We start from the raw sequence: 20,037 nt of genomic DNA on the forward strand, positions 1-20,037 counted from the left end.
TTAATAAACATTTATACCCACAGACATACATGCTTATATCTATCATAATTGTCCTGTCAAATATAAGGAGTTGGGACTCTAAGAAAACCCACTCAAATAAGACAAAAAATGAAAATTCTGATCTGAAATGCATAGGGATTTGGGGAACACAAGGGAAAAAAAATCAATGACATCTATCACAAGCTACAAAAGTCCCACATTATTGTGACTGCATATACTCAGTAAGTCCTAGGGGTTAACGTACTAAGGCTTCTCAACTTTAAAGTCAATGTTGACCTTCTGGTGATCATGCAGAGTGACACGCATTCAGAACTGGTCTTTGATTCCTAAGTTCTCCGTGTTTAGAATGTCATCTTTCGCTTCCCTGGGAATCAGTTTCTGATCACTGTCCATATTTAGCCCCTTGTTTCAACCATTTACTATGAAAGTCAAGTCCATTTTTAGGAAAGGATAGCAGTTGTTATTGATCACCAGATGCATCCTTCTCCCAGATATTGGAAGGAGTTTGAGAGTCAGTTCAATAATGACACTATTAGAAGACAAATTCCACATGTAGGATACACATTCTTTTCTTGACAATCAAAAGAATAAACACCTACATACTCCATCACACAAAGACTGGTGATCTATGTTTTCTTCTTTTGTAGGTTCACATATGTGCAGGTGCTCCTATGTTTTTAGGTGTGTCTATGTATTGAGGCCATAGGATAACCTACAGTGTTGTTCCTTCTTGGGAATTATTTGCCTCATGTGGTTTTTGTTTTGTTTTGTTTTGTTTTTTTCCTCACTGGACCTAGACATCATCTAGTAGGGTAGCGTGGTTGGGTAGTCAGTTTGATAAATCTGAGTATCTCTGCCACCCTAGAACATGGATTAGAAGCATACAGCTCTATGCTTTTTTGTGTGTTATGTGCATTCTAAAAACTGATCTCAGGGCATCATGCTTATATGGTAAGTATATTAAGGACCAGGGTACCTCCATAGCCCTGCTTGCTTGCTTGCTTTCTTTCTTTCTTTCTTTCTTTCTTTCTTTCTTTCTTTCTTTCTTTCTTTTTGACAAAAAAGAATTTCTTATCATTTCATTTATTTACTTATTAACAAAAATAACTGGTGTTGGGATGTTTGCCAAGAGTGAGCTCACAAATTGAAGATTTGCATGATTGGTCACCAGGAGGGTCATTTGGGCTCCTAAAATAATGTAATATATGTGGAGACTTTGAGCCTAACGTCTGGTATCTCAGTTTGCACTGTGGTTCCCCATCTTGTCAGTTCAATGTCCTTGGACAAGAAGGGCAACTTCTTTGAGATTTTATATTATGTACAATTGTGGACGCAGTGATAATTCATCCTCACAGCAGTGGTGGTTATGTGACCAATGTGAAAGAGATGAAACATCCTGAAACATAGGGACTTTCAAAAGTCATGTATTGTCTTCTAAAACAGAAAATGCTAGTAAATTAGACTTGCCTAAGATTTCCTGGGACTGGGTCAAATCCCAACAGCAACACTTTAGGCAATTAATAAACCAATCCCCGACAGAATCAAAAGAGCAATAAAACATTGAAAAGAAGAAGCCTGTGGACTAATAGCCATCACTCAACAAAGTTTTCTTACATTGATACTTATTTTCTGGTATCCAGAGATATTGCAATAAAGTCTTCTTGGCAGCTAAACATCACTGTAAACTTTGAATCATTAGAATAAGAATAGACAACAAATGGTAGGAAGGACTGGGTTCCTTGGCTAATTTATCTTTGATGCACTTCACAAATGTAGTTAAGCAATAACAAAAAGTATTAGGGTGTGCCAACCCTTTACTGTCCTTCCATAAGTTTCCTGAAATAGCAGAAATCAAAACACAGCATCCAGGTATCCTTTAAAATCAGAGTCTTCAAATCTAAAATGCTTTGACCTATTGTCAGGCATGTCAGGCCTCTTCTACCTTTTGATGGGTACACCTGAAAATTAGGTGTGTGGTTTTGCTTGTCGGTTTTGTGTTTCTTTATTTGTTTTTGTTTTTTATTTCTTTTGGTTTTCATTTTGAAAATTCATAGCTGGAGAGGTCATGGGTCCCGGAGGGAAACTTATTACTGTTGTTTAGCCAAGTTGTCATGGTGACAAACTGCATTGTAAGTATTTTCGTTTTTAACTATAGACAAATATTACTTAATCAGGAAAGCTTCTTTGCAGTGAATGGTGATAAATGAAGACTCATGAGTGCTCATGGTGTTAAGCAGGTAACAGAGATGAGTGTTCAACCCTAAATAGGGTATTTGTACTACTCCCTCTAAGGTGCAGATATCACAAAGGAGCTAAAAGAATGCAAGGGCTGAAAAACAGAAAGAAAGGGGCTATGAAATGATATAGCCATCGTAAACATATCTCACACCAGCCACAGTTGCCTTCCCTGGGCCTGCACAAGACAGGGTTTGTCAACTACCAATCACAGGTTGGGATGGACTCACAGGGTCTTAGCCCTGCCTGCTGAACTATTATTGGTTACTGATGGGTTCTAGGCAAAAGATTTAACTGTTTTCTGTTGTGTATCCAATAAATGAACACACCAGGCTCTAATGAACAGTTCCAAACCTGTGGCCACAAAGATGGCCCTGGTTAAAATCAGTGGGTCACAAACAAAGTCATAGGTGTGAAAAAGAGACTTGTTAGGGAGTGGATGAATGGAGTGGGAAGGGGTTAAAGAGAGTTGGGGATGTGAGAGTAACCAGAATGCATTGTTTCTGTTGTTCTCAGCCTGTGGGTTGCGGCCCCCATGGAGCCCTTATATCAGATACCCTGCATATCAGATTTTTATATTATAACTCATAACAGTAGCAAAATTACAGTTATGAAGTAGTGACAAAAATAATTTTATGATTGGGGGTCACCACAACATGAGAAACTGTATTAAAAGGTTGCAGCATTAGGCAATTGAGAACCACCTCATTCTAGACAAAAATAATTTTATGGCTGGGGGTCACCACAACATGAGAAAATGTATTAAAGTTTGCAGCATTAGGAAGTTGAGAACCACCTCATTCTATGTATACATGTATGCAACTGTCAGCAAATTTAATCAATTAAAAAAAAACCCTAAAAACAATGATAAAACATCTCATTTAACCTCAGCATAAACTATTACTAAAAGGGGTTACATTCCAAAAAGAAAGTAATTTTCATATGACATTTGTTTGTATTTTCCTTGAAATGTATTGAATTACATATGCCAGGACTGTTCAAGGAAAAGGTTCTAAAAATAGCATACCCAGATTTCAGGATGTACTTTCCCCATCAAAGCTGCTTTAGCACTAAATGCTAATTGGCAATAATGAATGCAAATAGCACACATACAAGTCAGTTAAGACAGCTATCAATTGTAAGACATGATCCTCAGGAAAGCTACCCAGTCCTCAGGAAAACTATTTGGGGAATTAGCACTGCTCACTTTGCATAAACCATGAATTAAAACAAAAATGCAAAGAAGTGATAACACATTAAGTTATACATTCAAAGGGAGAAAAACTGGAAATTGAGTTGTATGTACATAGATGGGTTACATTTGCTGATGAGGATACATTATTATCTCATTAATATTTATACACTGACAAATACAGATGTTAAAATTGGTGGGTCACAAAACAAACAAAAAAGATACAGATGTGGGAAGTGGAGTTAGTGGGGAGATGATCCAAACATGAAGTATACAAGGCAACTGTCTTTTAAAACACGATGAACCAGGTGAACAATAACCCAGTAGCCACCTGAGTCTAGACAGCCATGTTGATGCTCCCTCTACATGTGTCTGTAGGTATCCCAGGCCCACTGTGAATTAGGAAACTGCTTGTGTTCTATAGAAAAATCCCTGTACCTGCTCCAAAAGTCCCTCTACAGAGTCTTGATTATGTTCTCAGACAGGTTGAGGTTCCTTGCCCAGTGGGAAGCTTGGCTCAGTTCTGAGCCTGAGGAAGTTTGTTCCTTCTCATTGGTAAAGAGAGGGAAGAGTCTACATTGCAAAGTTCATAAGTACCCCAATGGCAAAGCCACAACAGATATGTGATCATTATTCCCACTGTCTCTTAGGAAGGGAGTCCAAAGACCTGCATTCCGGACTTACCTCTAGGATAGATGTCTGCACTTGGAGGATCTGTTCATGGCCTTTGAGCTGCCGAATGCAGATTTTGCAGGACAGCTGGGTAGTGGTGGGCGTGTAGCGCTCCAGGGAGAAGGCACAGTGCAGTGGCTGCCGGTTGCTGCTCCACACTCGGGAGAAGGGGACTTCCTGCAGGGGTTGGGCAGAGGGGATGGAGAGAAAAGGGTGTGAAAAGCAGAGTTATATCATTACGCATTGTGGATGACGGGTAAGGAAGGCATTCTTCGCAGAATGACCTAAGACAGACTCAGTCTTGTTTATGAAATAAAAAAGGGTAAGAGGCAGAGAGCTTTTGGGGCTGCTTTGCAAGGATCTGACATGGGCCAAGGACAAGTAAATGGGCTGCTTGGCAGGAATGTGGCATTGGCCAAGGACAAGGAAGTGGGCTTCAGGCAGGAATCTGAACAAAGAAGTAATTTCAGGCAGGGATCTAAATCTTAGACTAAAACAAAGAAGTAGGCTTCAGACATGAAAATGACTTTAGGCTAGAACAGGAAAGTAGGCTCAGATATTTTGGTCATCCTGATAAGCCCTTAGAAACAGTGATCATAGGAGTGTTCACGGAACTTGTTTTATTGCCTTGCTTGTTCTTCGACTACTTGCACTATTGTATTGCTAGTTCCTCAACCTAGAACTGACCTTAATACTTGTAATTAAAATGATATAAAAGCAAAAAGGAGGAGGGGGAATGGGATAGGGAGTTTTTAGGGAGGAGAAAATGGCGAAAGGAGATGACATTTGAAATGTAACTAAATAAAATATCTAATAATAATAATAATAATAAAAAAAAACAGAGCCCTGGTTTGAGGAACCACAACAGGAGAGTCTTAATCACAATAAGTATGATGATGGTGATAGTGATGGTGATGGTGATGGTGATGGTGATGATGATGATGATATTGTAGCAAAAATAATTGCTTAAGTAACTTTGCTGAAATTGTAGAAATAATGTTTCAGCGTGTGCCAGGCAGGACAAAAGTAATTAATGTCAATTCCAATTGATAACATTTAAATTCCTAAGATATGCTTCAAGAGCTCAGATTTTACACACACACACACACACACACACACACACACACACACACACCATAGAAAAAACACCATTAAAATTTAACCATTTTTTTTTCTCCTTAGAAGGTTCCTGTAGTCCTTCCCTCTATATAATCCTGGAGTAGAATGCTACCTTCTCACCTGAGTATGAACTATACCAACAAACTGATGACCAGAATTGGTTACCCACACCAGAGACTCATATATTTGTGTAGGGATAAACTTCGCAAATGTATCCAATATAACTACATACAACCCTGAGAGGGACATGAACATGCTTGGCACCCAGAGTGACATAGCTATCTAATCATCTATGCATGGCTGCAAGAAAGGTAAGTTGGAATGGCTGAACCCTACAACATACATGAGAAATAATAACAATTTAGGTTTGGTTCCATCCTCAAGTGACCAATACAACTTGCTGGCAAATAAATGTAGGTTTTACTAAATAATGATGGGAGCTATTCCTTTTCCTAATACTAGCTGGAGCAGGCAAAGGCTTTTTATTTTTTTTTTTTTTAATATTTTGTTCCTACTTATTAGCCTTTTCTTAATGTGCTAAAAAATGTATCTGCTTCCTAGTCAAATATGGCTGGAGACTTGGCACTGACCATGGATGCCCACCTTCTAACAACCCTCAAAGTCACTTTTACTTCCTGTGTTTATCGCTGCATTAATTTGCTCCTTTATTGCTAAAAATATGATTTTCTGCAATGCTGAAGCTGAAAGGTGGCAAGAGATGTACGAAGCCTGGAAGGTGGAGACTCTAACTTTGGCTGCTCATAGGCTTGTGGTGTGTTAAAAGACCAAGGCCACCATTGTAATTACTCACTTGGAGAAACTGTTTGTTCTCCAGTTCTAATGTCATGCTCATTTGTATAACTTGCTTTTCTAATTTTCTCTAAAAGTTACATAGATCTAAATTGTGGATACTGTTGGGAGGGACTGTCCTCCAGGCCGAGCAATTGCAATCTTGGGATGTTCAGCTCTGCGAAAGGTTCTTGCATTCCAGTTGGGCTTTTTGACTGTTTATATCTCCCTTAGTGTGGGAAAGGACTGGTTATGAGACCCTTGCCTAAGAATCCAAGTGTTCCCTTCTATCCACTGTATACAACTCTGCCTTAACTGCATGTGGTCTCAGGGAGGAGCAAGTGTATATAGGCCAAGGGATACTGGCTGGGGTAGGGTGGGGGTGGAGGATTCATCCCTGACGCTTTGGAGAAGCCCTCATGCATCACTGTTGGAATAGAGCTATGATCTGTTGGGGTGAGGAACACCCACATCCCTGTAAGAAGCATCTCACTTACGCTCTGTAATGAAGCCTAGTATGTATTCATTGGTTCTCAAGAGTGAACTTTGGCAAAGGAGTACTTGTAGTGGTACAGTAGAGTTTCTCACTGGGTCCTTAGGAAGAAGGGGCGATGTTGTTCCCTTGGAAAAGATTTGGTGATAGACACTTTCTGGCAAAACCATCAAGAATAGATGTATTTTAAGGTTTTGTGTTCTATGCTTAAAGAGGAGAAGCCAAGCTTTGGAGAACACAAGAGAACAAAATCAAATATTTACAGTTACCAGTTATCTTAGCAAGAATGTAAGAAGCATATAGGATTTTTCTTTTGTTGTATTTCTCTTAATCCTGAGCCAAAGTTAGGAGACTTTCCTCTGAAGATGATCAGAGGTCTCAGGAGCGCTGAGGTATGACAGTCATTTATAGGATGTCACAGTTCCTCCTCCTGAATCCTATCCCATTCTTCAATTCATGGGCTACTCCTACATCATGATTCAACCTCCCACCCACCTCCCTCTGCCCAGTGAACTCAATCCCTTCTGCTTGCACATGGCCAAATGGCATCTCCCTTTGCAAGGTTCTAATTACTACATCTCTGGCACTGGCCTTCATCATCATTCCCTGGATCCCAGGAGCTCTATAAATGCTCATTTATTTCTCAGGCATTTTTACCAACACTTTTCCAGGGCCATTTAGTAAACTTTTCTAACCCCATTACACCTCACTGGAGCTGAATGACTGTCCCACACTCTTTCTGCCTCTAGTCTCTACTAGACAAGCTTGGCCGGGTATGGGGCCTGACAGGAGCATCAAGTGGAAATCAGGTGATTGACATTCATCAGCTAACAACACTATATGCTCTCAGTTGTAATCATTATGTGTGGTGGTTGGAGTAGGAGTGGCAACCACAGGCTCTTGTATTTGAATGCTCCATAAGGAGTAAGCATTCTTAGGACGTGTGGCCTTGTTGGAGTAGATGTGGCCTTGTTGGAGGAAATTTCTAACTTGGAGGCCACCTTTGAGGTCTTCTATGTGCTCAAGCTGCACCCAGCGTGACATATAGTTTCTTTTTTCTGCCTTAGGGTCAAGATGTAGATCTCTTAGTTCCTTCTCTAGGACTGTCTGCCTAAATGCAGCCATGTTTCCCACCATGATAGAATGAATGAAAACTCTGAAACTGTAATGTATGAGCTAAGTTTCTGAAACTGTAAGCTAGTCACTTAAATGTTTTCCTTTATAAGAAATGCTGTAGTCATGGTGTCTCTTCACAGCAATAAAACCCTTACTCAGACACTATGAGAGACTTTGATGTAAGTGACCATTACCTAGGGGCTGACTCTTATCCCATGATTCCTTTGTTTGGGAGTTCACTGCCAAACCCAATACCTCACATTATAAATCCAGCTTTCTGTTCTGCTTTCTCAGCCCTCAGTCATTTCATACTCTGCCCCTATTCTCTACATTCTCACTCTTACAATCTCTCACATAAAAATATCTTCTCTAAACCAGTTGGGTTTTTGTAGAGATACTTTGTATGACTCCTTTAGAGAAGCCAAATAAGACACAGCTATGAGGTTAATGGCTGGGTTTTACATTTACAGCATAATGTAAGCGTATAGGTTCCAGAGTTACAGAGAGTCCAGTTCAAGATCTATCCCCTCAAGAAGCTCTGCCTTTTCTTCTGTGGATTGGGATCTGTGATAATACTTACCTTTTCTTAAACAGTAGTACTGGCCACTTATTTGAAAATACTTCCTCTGATATGTCTTGCTAAGATTCCTGTATTTTTTTCCCTCTGAATACTGGAACGTAGGAGATTAATACCCTCTGTAGAGATAGTCTTCCTTGTAGAAAGACATGAGAATTGGCATAACAATGTCTTCTCTCCCATCTCTCTATGCCACTGCATGCAATCAAAACACTTTTAAATCTGTGTTTGGGATAGTACTAAAAGAATAGCTTTTCCTTGTTGGCTTGAATAGCAGCTGCCAATAGTGCTCAAGAAAACATTTAAAAAGAATAGAACTGGAAGCAAGCACTGTGATTAGTTTGTTTTCAGGGCAATTGTTACTGCATTCAGAGAGAGAGAGAGAGAGAGAGAGAGAGAGAGAGAGAGAGAGAGAGAGAGAGAGAGAGAGAGAAAGAAGAGAAGAGAAGAGAGAAAGACATGAGCGGGACCAAAAGAAAAGAAAAAAGAAAAACCCACCCTCTCTCCCAAAACAAAAACAAATCACCAACAGTGCTCACTGAGCCGAGAGAAACAGCACAGAATTGTGCAGAGGACACAGTGTAGCAAAGTTATGTGCCGTTAAAGAATTCGGGAAATGGTTTCATTCAGGTTTCCATTATAAGTAGGTTCCTAGCAGATGGAGAGAATGTAAATCATACCCTAGCAGGAGGCAGGCATGAACTTCTGGAATATTCATAGCATGCTGCAAAGACAGCTGCCTTTATCCCAGGGACATGACAACCTGACTTTGTGTTTTCTTGGAAATAAATAAATAAATAAATAAATAAATAACCTGACTTTGTGTTTTCTTGGAAATAAATAAATAAATAAATAAATAAATAAATGCTGCCATATAGCTTATCATAGCTTTCCAACCCAGAGGCAACAAAGGAAAAAAGGAAGTTCTAATGAAAAATCTTGAGGTCTCAGAGACCTGTTGAGAGCAAGAGCTATGTAGTCATGTCCTAGGCTGGGAAAGGAGAGAGATGCAGGACAGTAGTACTGGATTACTAATTATGGTAGTCTCAAATCTTGGGAAGAAAACATGGAACAAGGAGCAAGGTCAGTGGGTGCCACAGATGGCCCTTCCTTCCTGTCATACAGAAGTTGTATGACAGTCTCTGTGATGTAGTGCTCCTGGTTAGGAACTGAGCTGACTCTCCTAGACACAGGCTCAGGACACAGACCCAATTCACACTGTTTCAAAAACAACCTGCAATGCAGACCTTGCTATCTGACAGGCAGATATTTTCGGACCCCTCTCTTAGACTCCTTAGTTCCTTGGCAATGCCATCTGTCACAACAAAACCAAATGGCATTTTGGAATCTGTATCAATTGTAATATATAAATTTGTAGGTTGTCCATTTGCAGCAGTTAGAAAAGATATCAAATATATACTGATGGTACCTCTAGTTTCCCTTGCTTTGGGCTAAAATATGACAAGGAGATTGGTTGAAGAGGAGACCACATATCTGCAATAGCATGATTTCTGTTTCTACAATATTTCTCTGAGATAATTAGAGACAGAGGTCCTGTTATGTTCTAATCATTAAGCCCTAATGAATAGTCATTTTCTGTTATCCACACATACAATGATCTACATGAGTTTCAAGTGGGCTGACCACAAATCCCCCCTCCCCCAAAGTGCTTTGATGTAATGCCTGGGACAGCCCAATATTCCCTCGCCATGGCATGGGCAAAGATTAGTGGATAAGGATGATAGAGAGAAAGGAAGAAGAGAGTGGAAGATAATTTGGGGTTAGAAAAACAATGAGAATGAAGACTTGGTGGCAAGCCCCTTGGCAACAAGAAAATCAAACTGTTTCTCAGCGTCCCAAGAACCCTCTCAGACTAAGCTCAATTACAGAAGGCAATTATTTATATGTGTTCAGAGCCTCCATGGACTCCAGCCCACACTAATAGTAAAGTGTGTTGGTTGCAACCCAGTGCCCTTTGGCTCTAGCCAGTGCTGCTGAATCCTGGGAGTTCTGCATGTACCTGTCCCCTTCTCAGGTTATCATATCCTGCATCCCTGGTTACAATTATTGTTGAAGAGCCTACACGGGAATGGATCTTTCATCCATTGTTTTTTAAATCTTCAAGCCTTAAATTTAATAGTGACTTTGGACTAAGTGATTTGCATTAGACACAGTGCAAACAGGCCCTCATAATATGTAAAGATTATATCCAGGAATTCATGAGGTTAGCAGGGCTTGTTTCCACAATATTCTGAAGTTTGATCTGGAACAGAGACTTTGAATCCTGCTTCTTGGAAAACAAAGGTGCTGAGGTCTTGAACATCAGCAACAATACAATGATTCAGGAATCTTCCATCTAGAAATTTGTTGAGTGTGCCAAACAAAAGAGGTTGGGGGTTGGGGGTTGGGGCCCCAAGAGATGCTCCTGTCACTCTGAATGTTTGAATGCCCTGAACTGTAGAGGGAGAAGTGGCTCTCAAAAAGTAAGAATCGTGAGACGCAAACGGGAAACAAGAGTCTTATCTGATTTGGGCATTCTGCATTTTATACACTGGAAGCATTGGTGGTCCATTCTCTATCTCTATCATGTCTATGTTTTCTCTTGGCAATCCATTTGGTTCCCATTCTGAATAATTATATGTCAGTGTAAATAAAGAGTGTGCGCATATGTGTGTATGTCTGCCTCTGTGTGTGTGTGTCTGCGTATGCACATGTGTGCTTGCTTGGGTGTACAATAAGTACTTTAAGAAGAAAGATTAAAAAGCCTCACACAACTCTATTGTTTATCCTGCCTGGCACCAAAATGCTCTGCAATTGCAGATCAATGAGTACTAACCGAAACTATTCCAGGGTTTAAAAATATCCTGTTACTTGAAGCAAAGGTGAACTGCTTACATCAATGAAGGGAATTCTTAGACTTTGATGTCAGGATCACAAACTTCTCAGATATCTTTTTTTTTTTTTTTTTTTTTTTTTGGTTAACCTAACTAAATAACCTGAGATGCTTAAACAAAACGTTAAGGGAAACATGGACACTAATATACAAGTATCTCTATATATCTGTAAAAAGACTCCCAGAAGGCTTCCTTTTGCCTATGCTTTCTGACTAGGGGTATCCTCTCATCTTGCTCACTGCATTTGGCAGCAAGCACTTCACATATGAAGGGTAACAGCTCTGTTCTCAGCCACAACTATCACTCAAAATCATCACCCTGAGACGTTTTGCTTCTTCTCTGCTGACTGTGATTAAAACAATGTCTCGCCATGATTGACTTTAATAAAAACAACACAAAATCCTTACTCTTAAGTGGTTGGATTTTCATTTGGAACCTAGACTGAGCAATTCACACAGAAGACTGAAGTTGTCATATAACCTGTGATGTGAGAACTTCCCCACCCCCTACTTGCTAGACATCTGTAAATTTATGACAATATGTTCCACTCCCTGTGTGTGTCCAAACCGTTATATCACTGACAGATTGGAGGTGCAGTCCATAGAGAAAGGCCCCTCCTGAGTTTGCTGCTCACAGCAATGCTGTTCCTGTGAGGAGCCACTGGTTGATACCTGGCATGCAGTGAATGGTTTGATCCTCCAGAGGAACGGAGGGATGTCAAGGACAGAGATCTGAAGACTGAATGTATTCCCTTTGAAATGCAACAGCTTTGGTTCTTCCAGGAGCTGGCCACCTTGGTGTCGTTCATCAGAAACCACTTCCTGTAGGAAAAGAGAAGAGGAAGAGGCATATTGAAGCGCGCACATTTTCGTACCCTTTCTTCTGTGGTGTGTATTCACACTGCTGTGTAGACCTGTGACACAAACACACACTTCCACAGTCAGACAGAGATTCACACTTGGAGTTGAAAGCTGCCGAAAAATATGGTTTTGACCCTCAAGAGACAACTGTTCTTTCTTGCTTATGTTTCGTAGGCCATTTAGATTTGTTTATTTTGTGTGGTGTGGGTATCCATGCGTAGAGGTGAGTAGACAACTCGCAGGAATCTCTATTCTTCCATGATGTGAGTTGCTGAATCTGAACTCAGCTTATTAGGCTTGGTGGCTACTGTCTTTCCCTGCTGAGCCATCTTGCAGACCCTTGTAGAGATTCTTCCATTAGTATACATTCCTTATACAAAGTAATGGCACCATCATGACACCTCACACATGTGCACCAGGTATGTTAGTCACAGCAACTCCATTATCTTTCTTTGCTTTCCCTCTCACAGGCTCTCTCTTCCCACACAGGTACTTTCTATTTTTGTGTCTTTTGTTTTTGTTTTTTTGAAATCTAGAGAACTCAGGATTCTTCTGTGTCTACATCATTTCGCAAGCGTGACCATATTCATTCGGTTGCATCTGTTTGCTAGTCGATGCCATTTCCTTTGTTATCATGGCCGAAGACTGCTCTTGTAAGTATGTAAGTGTGACACACTGACTTTATCTCTGTAGCCACTGATTAACCCCCCCAGGCTGATTCTCTAAGTTGCTATTGTGAACAGTGTCCCACAGTACCATGCAGCTATCCTTGTGGTATACTGGCTGAGGTTTCTTCATGAGTGCTACTCGCGGATCAAACAGAATACTTTTAAGTTTTCTGAGGAACCTCTGCCCTGATGCCCATAATGGCTACACTACCTTACGTACCCCTCCAGGAGTTTATCCCAGGCCTCCTTCTGCCTCTATTCATATGATCCAGCATTTGTTATGTATTTCCTTGATAGTATTCCTTCGGGCTGCTTTTAAACTAACTGGGAGTTTCCTTAAACTAAAACTCCTGCTTGCCCCCAAGCTGATGCTAATACCATTGAGTTTCTAGGGGTATATGGGTTTCATTTGGATGTGACATTACTCACAGATTGGCTTCACACAGAGTGCTACACCACCCTTCACAATACAGGCAGACCAGACGAGGTATTTACTACTCTACTGCAATTCTTCACTGAGCTGGGGGCATTATCTAACATTCCGTTTGGGCTCGGAATAAATGTTCTAGAGTGTATGTTTATTTGTAGTGGTATTTATAAAAGTTTTTAAGCCAAAAGGCCAAGAAAAACAAGTTCTTTATCAAGTTAGCTTCACTTCAGAAACAAGAAATCGAATTTTCCAAGGTAAACACTCCTGCATGTTTCACTGAGAAATCATTATAATTACACCCATGACAAGCAAAGCCCACACAGGTTCTGCTGAACAAACAATTAATTGCTTCTGAACTTGTTGTGACCAGATTTACATTGATAGGGCAAGTGGAACAGTTAGATAAATATGCATCCTGAAAAAAATATTAAATTACTGCAGAGGTAAGGCTTTCAGTGGCTGGAGATGAAAGCCTGCCCCAAGTCCATTTGTAGACTCACCCTTGACTTAAAATTTCTTGCAGAGCTGGGAGAAATGCCATGCTATAGGCCTTTCTGCATTATAGTCTCCAAGATGCTCCAATCAATCAGAAAAAGGACAGCAAGTGGACAAATGAGCACAAGGTATCCGAGGTTAAAAGCAGCCCCGTGGTGTCTACCTCCTGCCTTGGGATATACGGACATGTCTTTTTAAGGTTCTAAGAATCTGAGGTACCAGGACTTCACATACTTGGCAACCATCCTTATAAACACTTACATCCTTGTCTTTGCAAATGTTTTGTTTTGAGACAGGGCATCACTAAGTTGTACAGGTTCGCCTGAATCTGTGATTCTTGTGCACTAGTTGCCCATGTGGTTATACATGTGAGTTGTACACATGTATAGAATGACTGACAATTATAATATGTTTCAAGTTTTTATTCTTGAGCAGTTTGCTAGCTAGGTTTTGTTTTTGTTTTTGTTTTTCAACTTGACAAAACCTAAGGTCCTCTGGGAAGAGGAACCCTCAATTGAGAAGATGACTCCATCACACTGACTTGTAGGGAAAAGTGTGGGGCATCTTAATTACTAATTGATGTGAAGCCTCTAATACACTAAGGGTAATGCTGTCCCTGGGAATGTGTTCTTCGTGTATAGAAATAAAGAAAGCTGAACGATCCATGGAGAGCAAGTCAGCAGGCAGCATTCCTTTAGATGCTCAGCTTCAGTTTCTGACTCGATGCTCCTGCTTGAGCTTGATGACTTTCCTTCTTGATGGACAGTGACCAAGACGAGAAAACCAAATAAACCCTTTCCTCTCTGAATAGCTTTTGATTATGGTGTAGTTATCACAGCAATAGAGAGCAGTCTAATACAATTGGTCCATGGGAAGGCTGCTCTTCTAGTATGTCTGGGTGAAATAACTGAGATCCAAGCCATGTTCTGCAGTTCTGTCTTCTTGCTTGTGGGAAGTCCATTTCCTGGGACTTGTACACCAGCAACAAGCACAGTGACCATGAACCATGATGGCTACAAAAGCACTGGAGATGTGGCAGTGATGATTGCACCCTATGTTCTTGGTTAATCCACATATATACATGTGACCAACAATTACTGTACCAGGCAGATACTTCATGTCATTACATACTGCAAAGTTGGTTACAATATATGGCTGTCATGCACAGTGGTAGGAAATGACCAGGGTAGGGATGAGAATTAATCCTAATCAATTCTAAATGACTAGTGGGGTAAGACATGGCATTTTAATAATGTGAGATTTAATGAGTGTCCACTGGAGCTCTGGTCAGGTTGGTACTGATTATTTAGCTATGCAACCATATACCACCAAGCAGTTGACATATGATTATTATGCTGAATTCACATATAAGAATATATGAATGCATAAATGATAATTTACATGAACACACACTAAGTTCTGTATTTACAGGTGATCCTACTAAGGTCCCTAGGGTTATCCCAAAAAAGGTATTTGCCTAAAGATACATGACCAGAGACAGGGAAAGGCTAGAGTTGTACATCTTTATCACAATCCAGTATTGTTTTGTATAGACATTCTTGCCTTTTGTTACACTGGGCTTATTGTTTTTCTTAAAGTCATGGGAAATTCAGACTACTATCAACTTCTCTATAACGAATAATTTTTCACTGGTGCAAGCCATAGTTATTGGATGATATTAGTATATGTTCACCATGTATATAATTTAATATATTTTATTTATTTCATATATCATTTAATATATTTTATTTATTTCATAACTTAAAATGTAGAAAGTGGGGTAGGAATGATGGGGCAAGGTCTCGGTGAGTAAAAGCACTTACTTGTAAGCATGAGGACCTGAGTGTGAATTTGGACAGCCCATAGAAAGGCACGCATGACAATATACTCTGTGTCTCAGCCTTGGGGCCTAAGGTTAAAAAGAGGCCAGGAGCTCCATGTCCAGAAAGCTTAGCCAAAGTTTTTGGGTTTGGTGAGAGATCCTAACTCAGGGCAGCAGAGGAAGGCACAGAGGAAGACAACTTACATTCTGTTCTGATGTCCACATGTATCTGGACAAGTAGATCCCTTTCCATATTCATGTATACACACACACAAACACATACAGACACACACACAGCACACACCATAAAAAAAATCACACATACGTAATATATACACAGCGCACACACTGTAACTCACACACACACATACTGTAACACACATACACATATATATGTAACACATATACACACAAATACACAAACACCTCATAAATAACACCCACATACACAACACTCACATATACAACATACAGAAATATGTTGTGTCCAGCGGACACAATACAGATTTAACAGACATGCAAACAGATTTAACAGACATGCAAACAATGCAGAGAGGAGAAATTGTAAAATAAATGTGTAGTTACTTAAAATTACCATGTAGAAAGAGGTACCCTCTTAAATGTCTTGCTTTAGGCTCCTTCATTTAAATATAAGTGTAATTATGCTTTGTCTTTTAGCATCCTGCTTTGCAAAAACCAGCTATGTGCAATTAACATTATTGCCTAGTCTTCGGCAAAATATTAAGCAATTAGATCAATTCCGAAGCAAAGTAATTATTAAATGAAAAGGCCTAATCATGAACTAATCACTATATTTACATATTCATAAATTTATAGCTGACTTTAGAATAAAAAGAAAAAAAAAACACTCCCATGTACAAAGAACTTTAAAAGTGGATATCTTGACCTTGCCAGAGAAGTGTAATGTTGTGTGTAGCGCATTGCATTTTTCTCAAGAGCTTAGTAGTGATGGAGGATTTTTGTCATTGTGTGATTGTCATTGTTGTTATTATTGTTGTTGTTAAGTTTTAGATATAGTTTTGATATTTTGCCCACCTGGCTCTGAACTAAGGATTCTCCCGCCTCAGCCTGTAGAGTACCGGTATCACAAGCATACACTACTGCAACCAAGAACACAGGGATTTGTGAATCAGTAATGCCCACAGCAATACTGAACTCATTTGGAATCATCTGCAGGGACAACATGGCCTGACAGTCACTCAAATTTTGCCTCCGGTTAAATTTCTCCTACTGTTTCCATTCAGGAAACAAGAAGTCCTGGTTCTGTCTGTATAGGATGTGCCGGAGATGCTCTGAACGATGGTTTTCCCAGGCCCTCGACTTCTTCATTTGGTACTCGAGCCTGCAAGCCATCCAGCTCTTGAAGCGTCAGCCAGGAGAAACCTTCACACTGTGGCTCACTGAGCTCTTTATGTTGATTTAATGAGACAGCCAGCAATATTCAGGTATGCTTCAGGGATGCGAACAGAGGCAGGCTGAATTTCCATATTTATGAGACAAAACTGTTTGAACTTACACACACATACACATAGACACATTGTGTTGCTGTGCTGTTTTCCTTTAAATGCTTTACATGAACACCATTTCCCATGGTTGCATTATTGATAAACATAAGAACTACATCTGGAGGAAATCCTTTGAAATTAGGTTCTAAATCCACATTAATGCCAAGTAAGTAATGAGAACTGAGGTAGTGAATAGAAGTGCCGAGTGCCATGAAGAGAAAAAATGAGTTTTTTTTTTTCTTTACATTCTGAGATGAAGATACAATGAGATCTTAATTCCACACTTTGCTCATGTCAAAGTTTATGCTTATGTGTGTGTGTGTGTGTGTGTGTGTGTGTGTGTGTGTGTGTCGGTGCATGCGTGCGTGCATGCATGTACACTCAGGCATGCATGTATGTGTATGTCACTGTGTCATAAAATATAGTAACAAAACCAGGTCTTAAATGTAACTCCTTTGAAAATATATCTTGAATCCTCAGCCTCTGATGCATCCAAGAAGGTTGTGTGTCAGCACAGAGGCACAAAATGGCTGTCCCTGCCACTGCAGAGGATGCACAGAGAGGACCGAACTCCTTTGGCTTTCCTCCACTCACTCTTCTCTCACCTTTATGCAGCTGGCACTTCTTATTTGTTAGCAGCACATCTGGGTTGATCTAACTTGTTAGGAAGTCAGTTTTAGATCTCTTTCTTAGGATGGATCTTAGTACATCTAAGCTTACATCAAAACACATCTAAGGCAGCAAGATGGCTGCTTTGCTTTTGTCGTCTGAAGACATTTTTGCTTTTACCCAGTGTGGAATAGAAAGATTAGAATTAAGCAGGGTAGCCCTACAGGCAGGATGGAGGAAGGGAGGCAGGGTGGAAAAGTAAGCCTGTGGCTGTTTATTCAACTTCGTTAAATGGAATTTTATTGAACGGAAGCACTGTATTGCCTGGCCATAATCAGGTGTTAGCAGGCACATAGATTTGGTCCGGAAGCTCGTCTTCTTGCCAAGCCTTTTAGAATTTAAGTGTTCTATGGGAAAGAACTTCCCAGAGAGATATGAATGAGACAAAAGCCATAACCATGCCCCTGCAGCCAGCCTCCCTTTCTGGTGAAGAGCCAAGCTTTAGCTGAGCGCATATTTGTTATCATCTCTTGAAGATGAAATAAATACAACAGTTGTCACAAGTGTGTCCTAAATATGATAAACATTTCATTATAGTGATAGTTGAAACAAATTCTAAGATGGGCAATATCTGCCTAAATGCTCTGTGAAAGATTCTATACTAATTTTGATAAACACAAGCTCTATTTAAAAATGCCAAAAATATACATCACAGGAAAGACAGCCTTTCAACTGCTATTGCTGAGAAACTCAGATATTCACATCAAAAAGGGTGAAATTATCCCTATTCCTCGCCCTATACAAAATCAATCCTAGCACAGGCAAGTTAGCTTAGTGGATAAAGCTATTCACTATCAAGCCTGATGACCTGAATTTGACCTCCAGACCCCACATGGTGGAAGAAGAGAATCAACTCCCATAGAGTCCTCTGATGTCCACCCATACACAGTAACACATATATGACAAAGTCTATACTAACCTCCCATTGTCATAGAATAAAGAGTGCAATGAAATATCAACTCCAAATGTATTAAAGATTTTAATGTAAGACTTGAAATTTAGAAACTGTTACAAGGGAAAGTAGAGGAAACACTTCAATACAGGCAGATAAGCCAAGATTTCCTGAACAGGACAGCAATCACTTAGAAACAATGTTAACAATTATAGCTGAAATATCATAAAATGAAAAGCCTTCTCTACACTGAAGTGAAGAGCCAGACTATGGATGTGAGACAATCTTTGCCAAGACATCTAGAATATTCAAAGAACTCAAAAACCTAAGCAAGGAGAAAAAAAAAATCAAACAATTCAATCAATAAATGAACTAATAAATTCTTAAGAAATGAAGCACAAACAGCCAATAAACATATAAAATCATGTTCAACCTCACTCGTCATCTAGAAATGAAAATTAGAAACATGTTGCAGTCCCCAAGATCAACCAAGTCATAATGACAGTCATTAAGAAAACAAATAACAAGAAATTCTGCAAGCATGTGAACAAAGAGAATTCTTGTCTTCTGTTGGTGGGCATAGACTCTAGACCAGCCACTATCAGAATCAATATAGAGCAGTATTTCTCAAAACAAACAAACAAACAAACAAACAAACATAGTAGATCTACCATTGCCCAGCTATACTACTTTTGGGTGTCACTCAAAGGGTTCTAAGTCAGTTTTTCTCAGTGATATTTAAACATCAATATTTCTTGCAGTACTGTTCACTAAAGCTGACTTTTAGGACCAACCTAGGTATCCAATACAAAGAATGAAAAATGTGGCATGTATACACAATAGGCTTTTTCCCCTTTTAGCTGTAAGAAACAAAGTGATGTTTGCAGAAAAATAGATGTGATTGGTGATTATTTTAAGTTAATTAAGTCAGTCTCAGACCAATGCTGTGCTTGTCTTCACTTATGCATTGTAGATTTTATATAGATACATAATTCCATGTGTGCACGAATGGCATGAAAATACATGGTAAACTGCTGTGAGTAACAAAAGGCCCTTGATGACTGCTGTTAGCTGTCAACTTGACTAAACCTAGAATCCCTTTGGAAGAGAGATACAATGAGAGGCTGTTCAGATCAGGTCGCTCCTGGCCTTATCAATGGGGGAGGATTGATTTGGGCAGACTCACCTACTGTGATTGTCACTACTTTCAAGGCAGAAGATCCTGGACCATGTAAAAGTGAAGAGAATGAGCTGAGTTCTAGCATCCAGGCAAGTGTGAACTTTTTTCTTATGCTGAACTGGATGTAATGTCTGCTTCAAGGTCCAGACACCTTGATTTCTCCACCATGGTATAGTCTACCAGAAATGATGAGCTAAAAATCTCCTATTCTCATACATTGCTTTTGTTAGGGTATTTTTTGTCATAGCAACAGAAAATAAGCTGAGAGGGTCTAGTGGAAGGAAGTAGGTGGAGGTGTGAGATAGGGAAGATGAGGGGACTCTGGGGACTCATGACATGTTCAACCTATACCATAGATTTTTATGAAAATGTCCTTGTGATAAACAGTTCTATGTACATTGAATACAT

The 20,037-nt window shown here is 39.8% G+C and overlaps 1 protein-coding gene across 8 annotated transcripts in view; it reads right to left on the bottom strand.

Moving 5' to 3' along the window:
* The window catches only part of Unc5d (unc-5 netrin receptor D), a 506,034-nt gene that overhangs the window by 16,197 nt on the left and 469,800 nt on the right, over positions 1-20,037 (bottom strand). For all 8 annotated transcript variants that reach the window (XM_076913983.1, XM_076913981.1, XM_076913982.1 and 5 more), the window contains 2 exons: positions 11,759-11,908; positions 4,112-4,276 (listed from right to left, as the gene is read on the bottom strand). In XM_076913983.1, the coding sequence (XP_076770098.1) occupies positions 4,112-4,276; positions 11,759-11,908 (315 nt within the window). The remainder of the gene's footprint in view (positions 1-4,111; positions 4,277-11,758; positions 11,909-20,037) is intronic.

Source organism: Arvicanthis niloticus, chromosome 16 (assembly GCF_011762505.2).
Source record: "Arvicanthis niloticus isolate mArvNil1 chromosome 16, mArvNil1.pat.X, whole genome shotgun sequence".
Classification (NCBI taxonomy): domain Eukaryota; kingdom Metazoa; phylum Chordata; class Mammalia; order Rodentia; family Muridae; genus Arvicanthis; species Arvicanthis niloticus.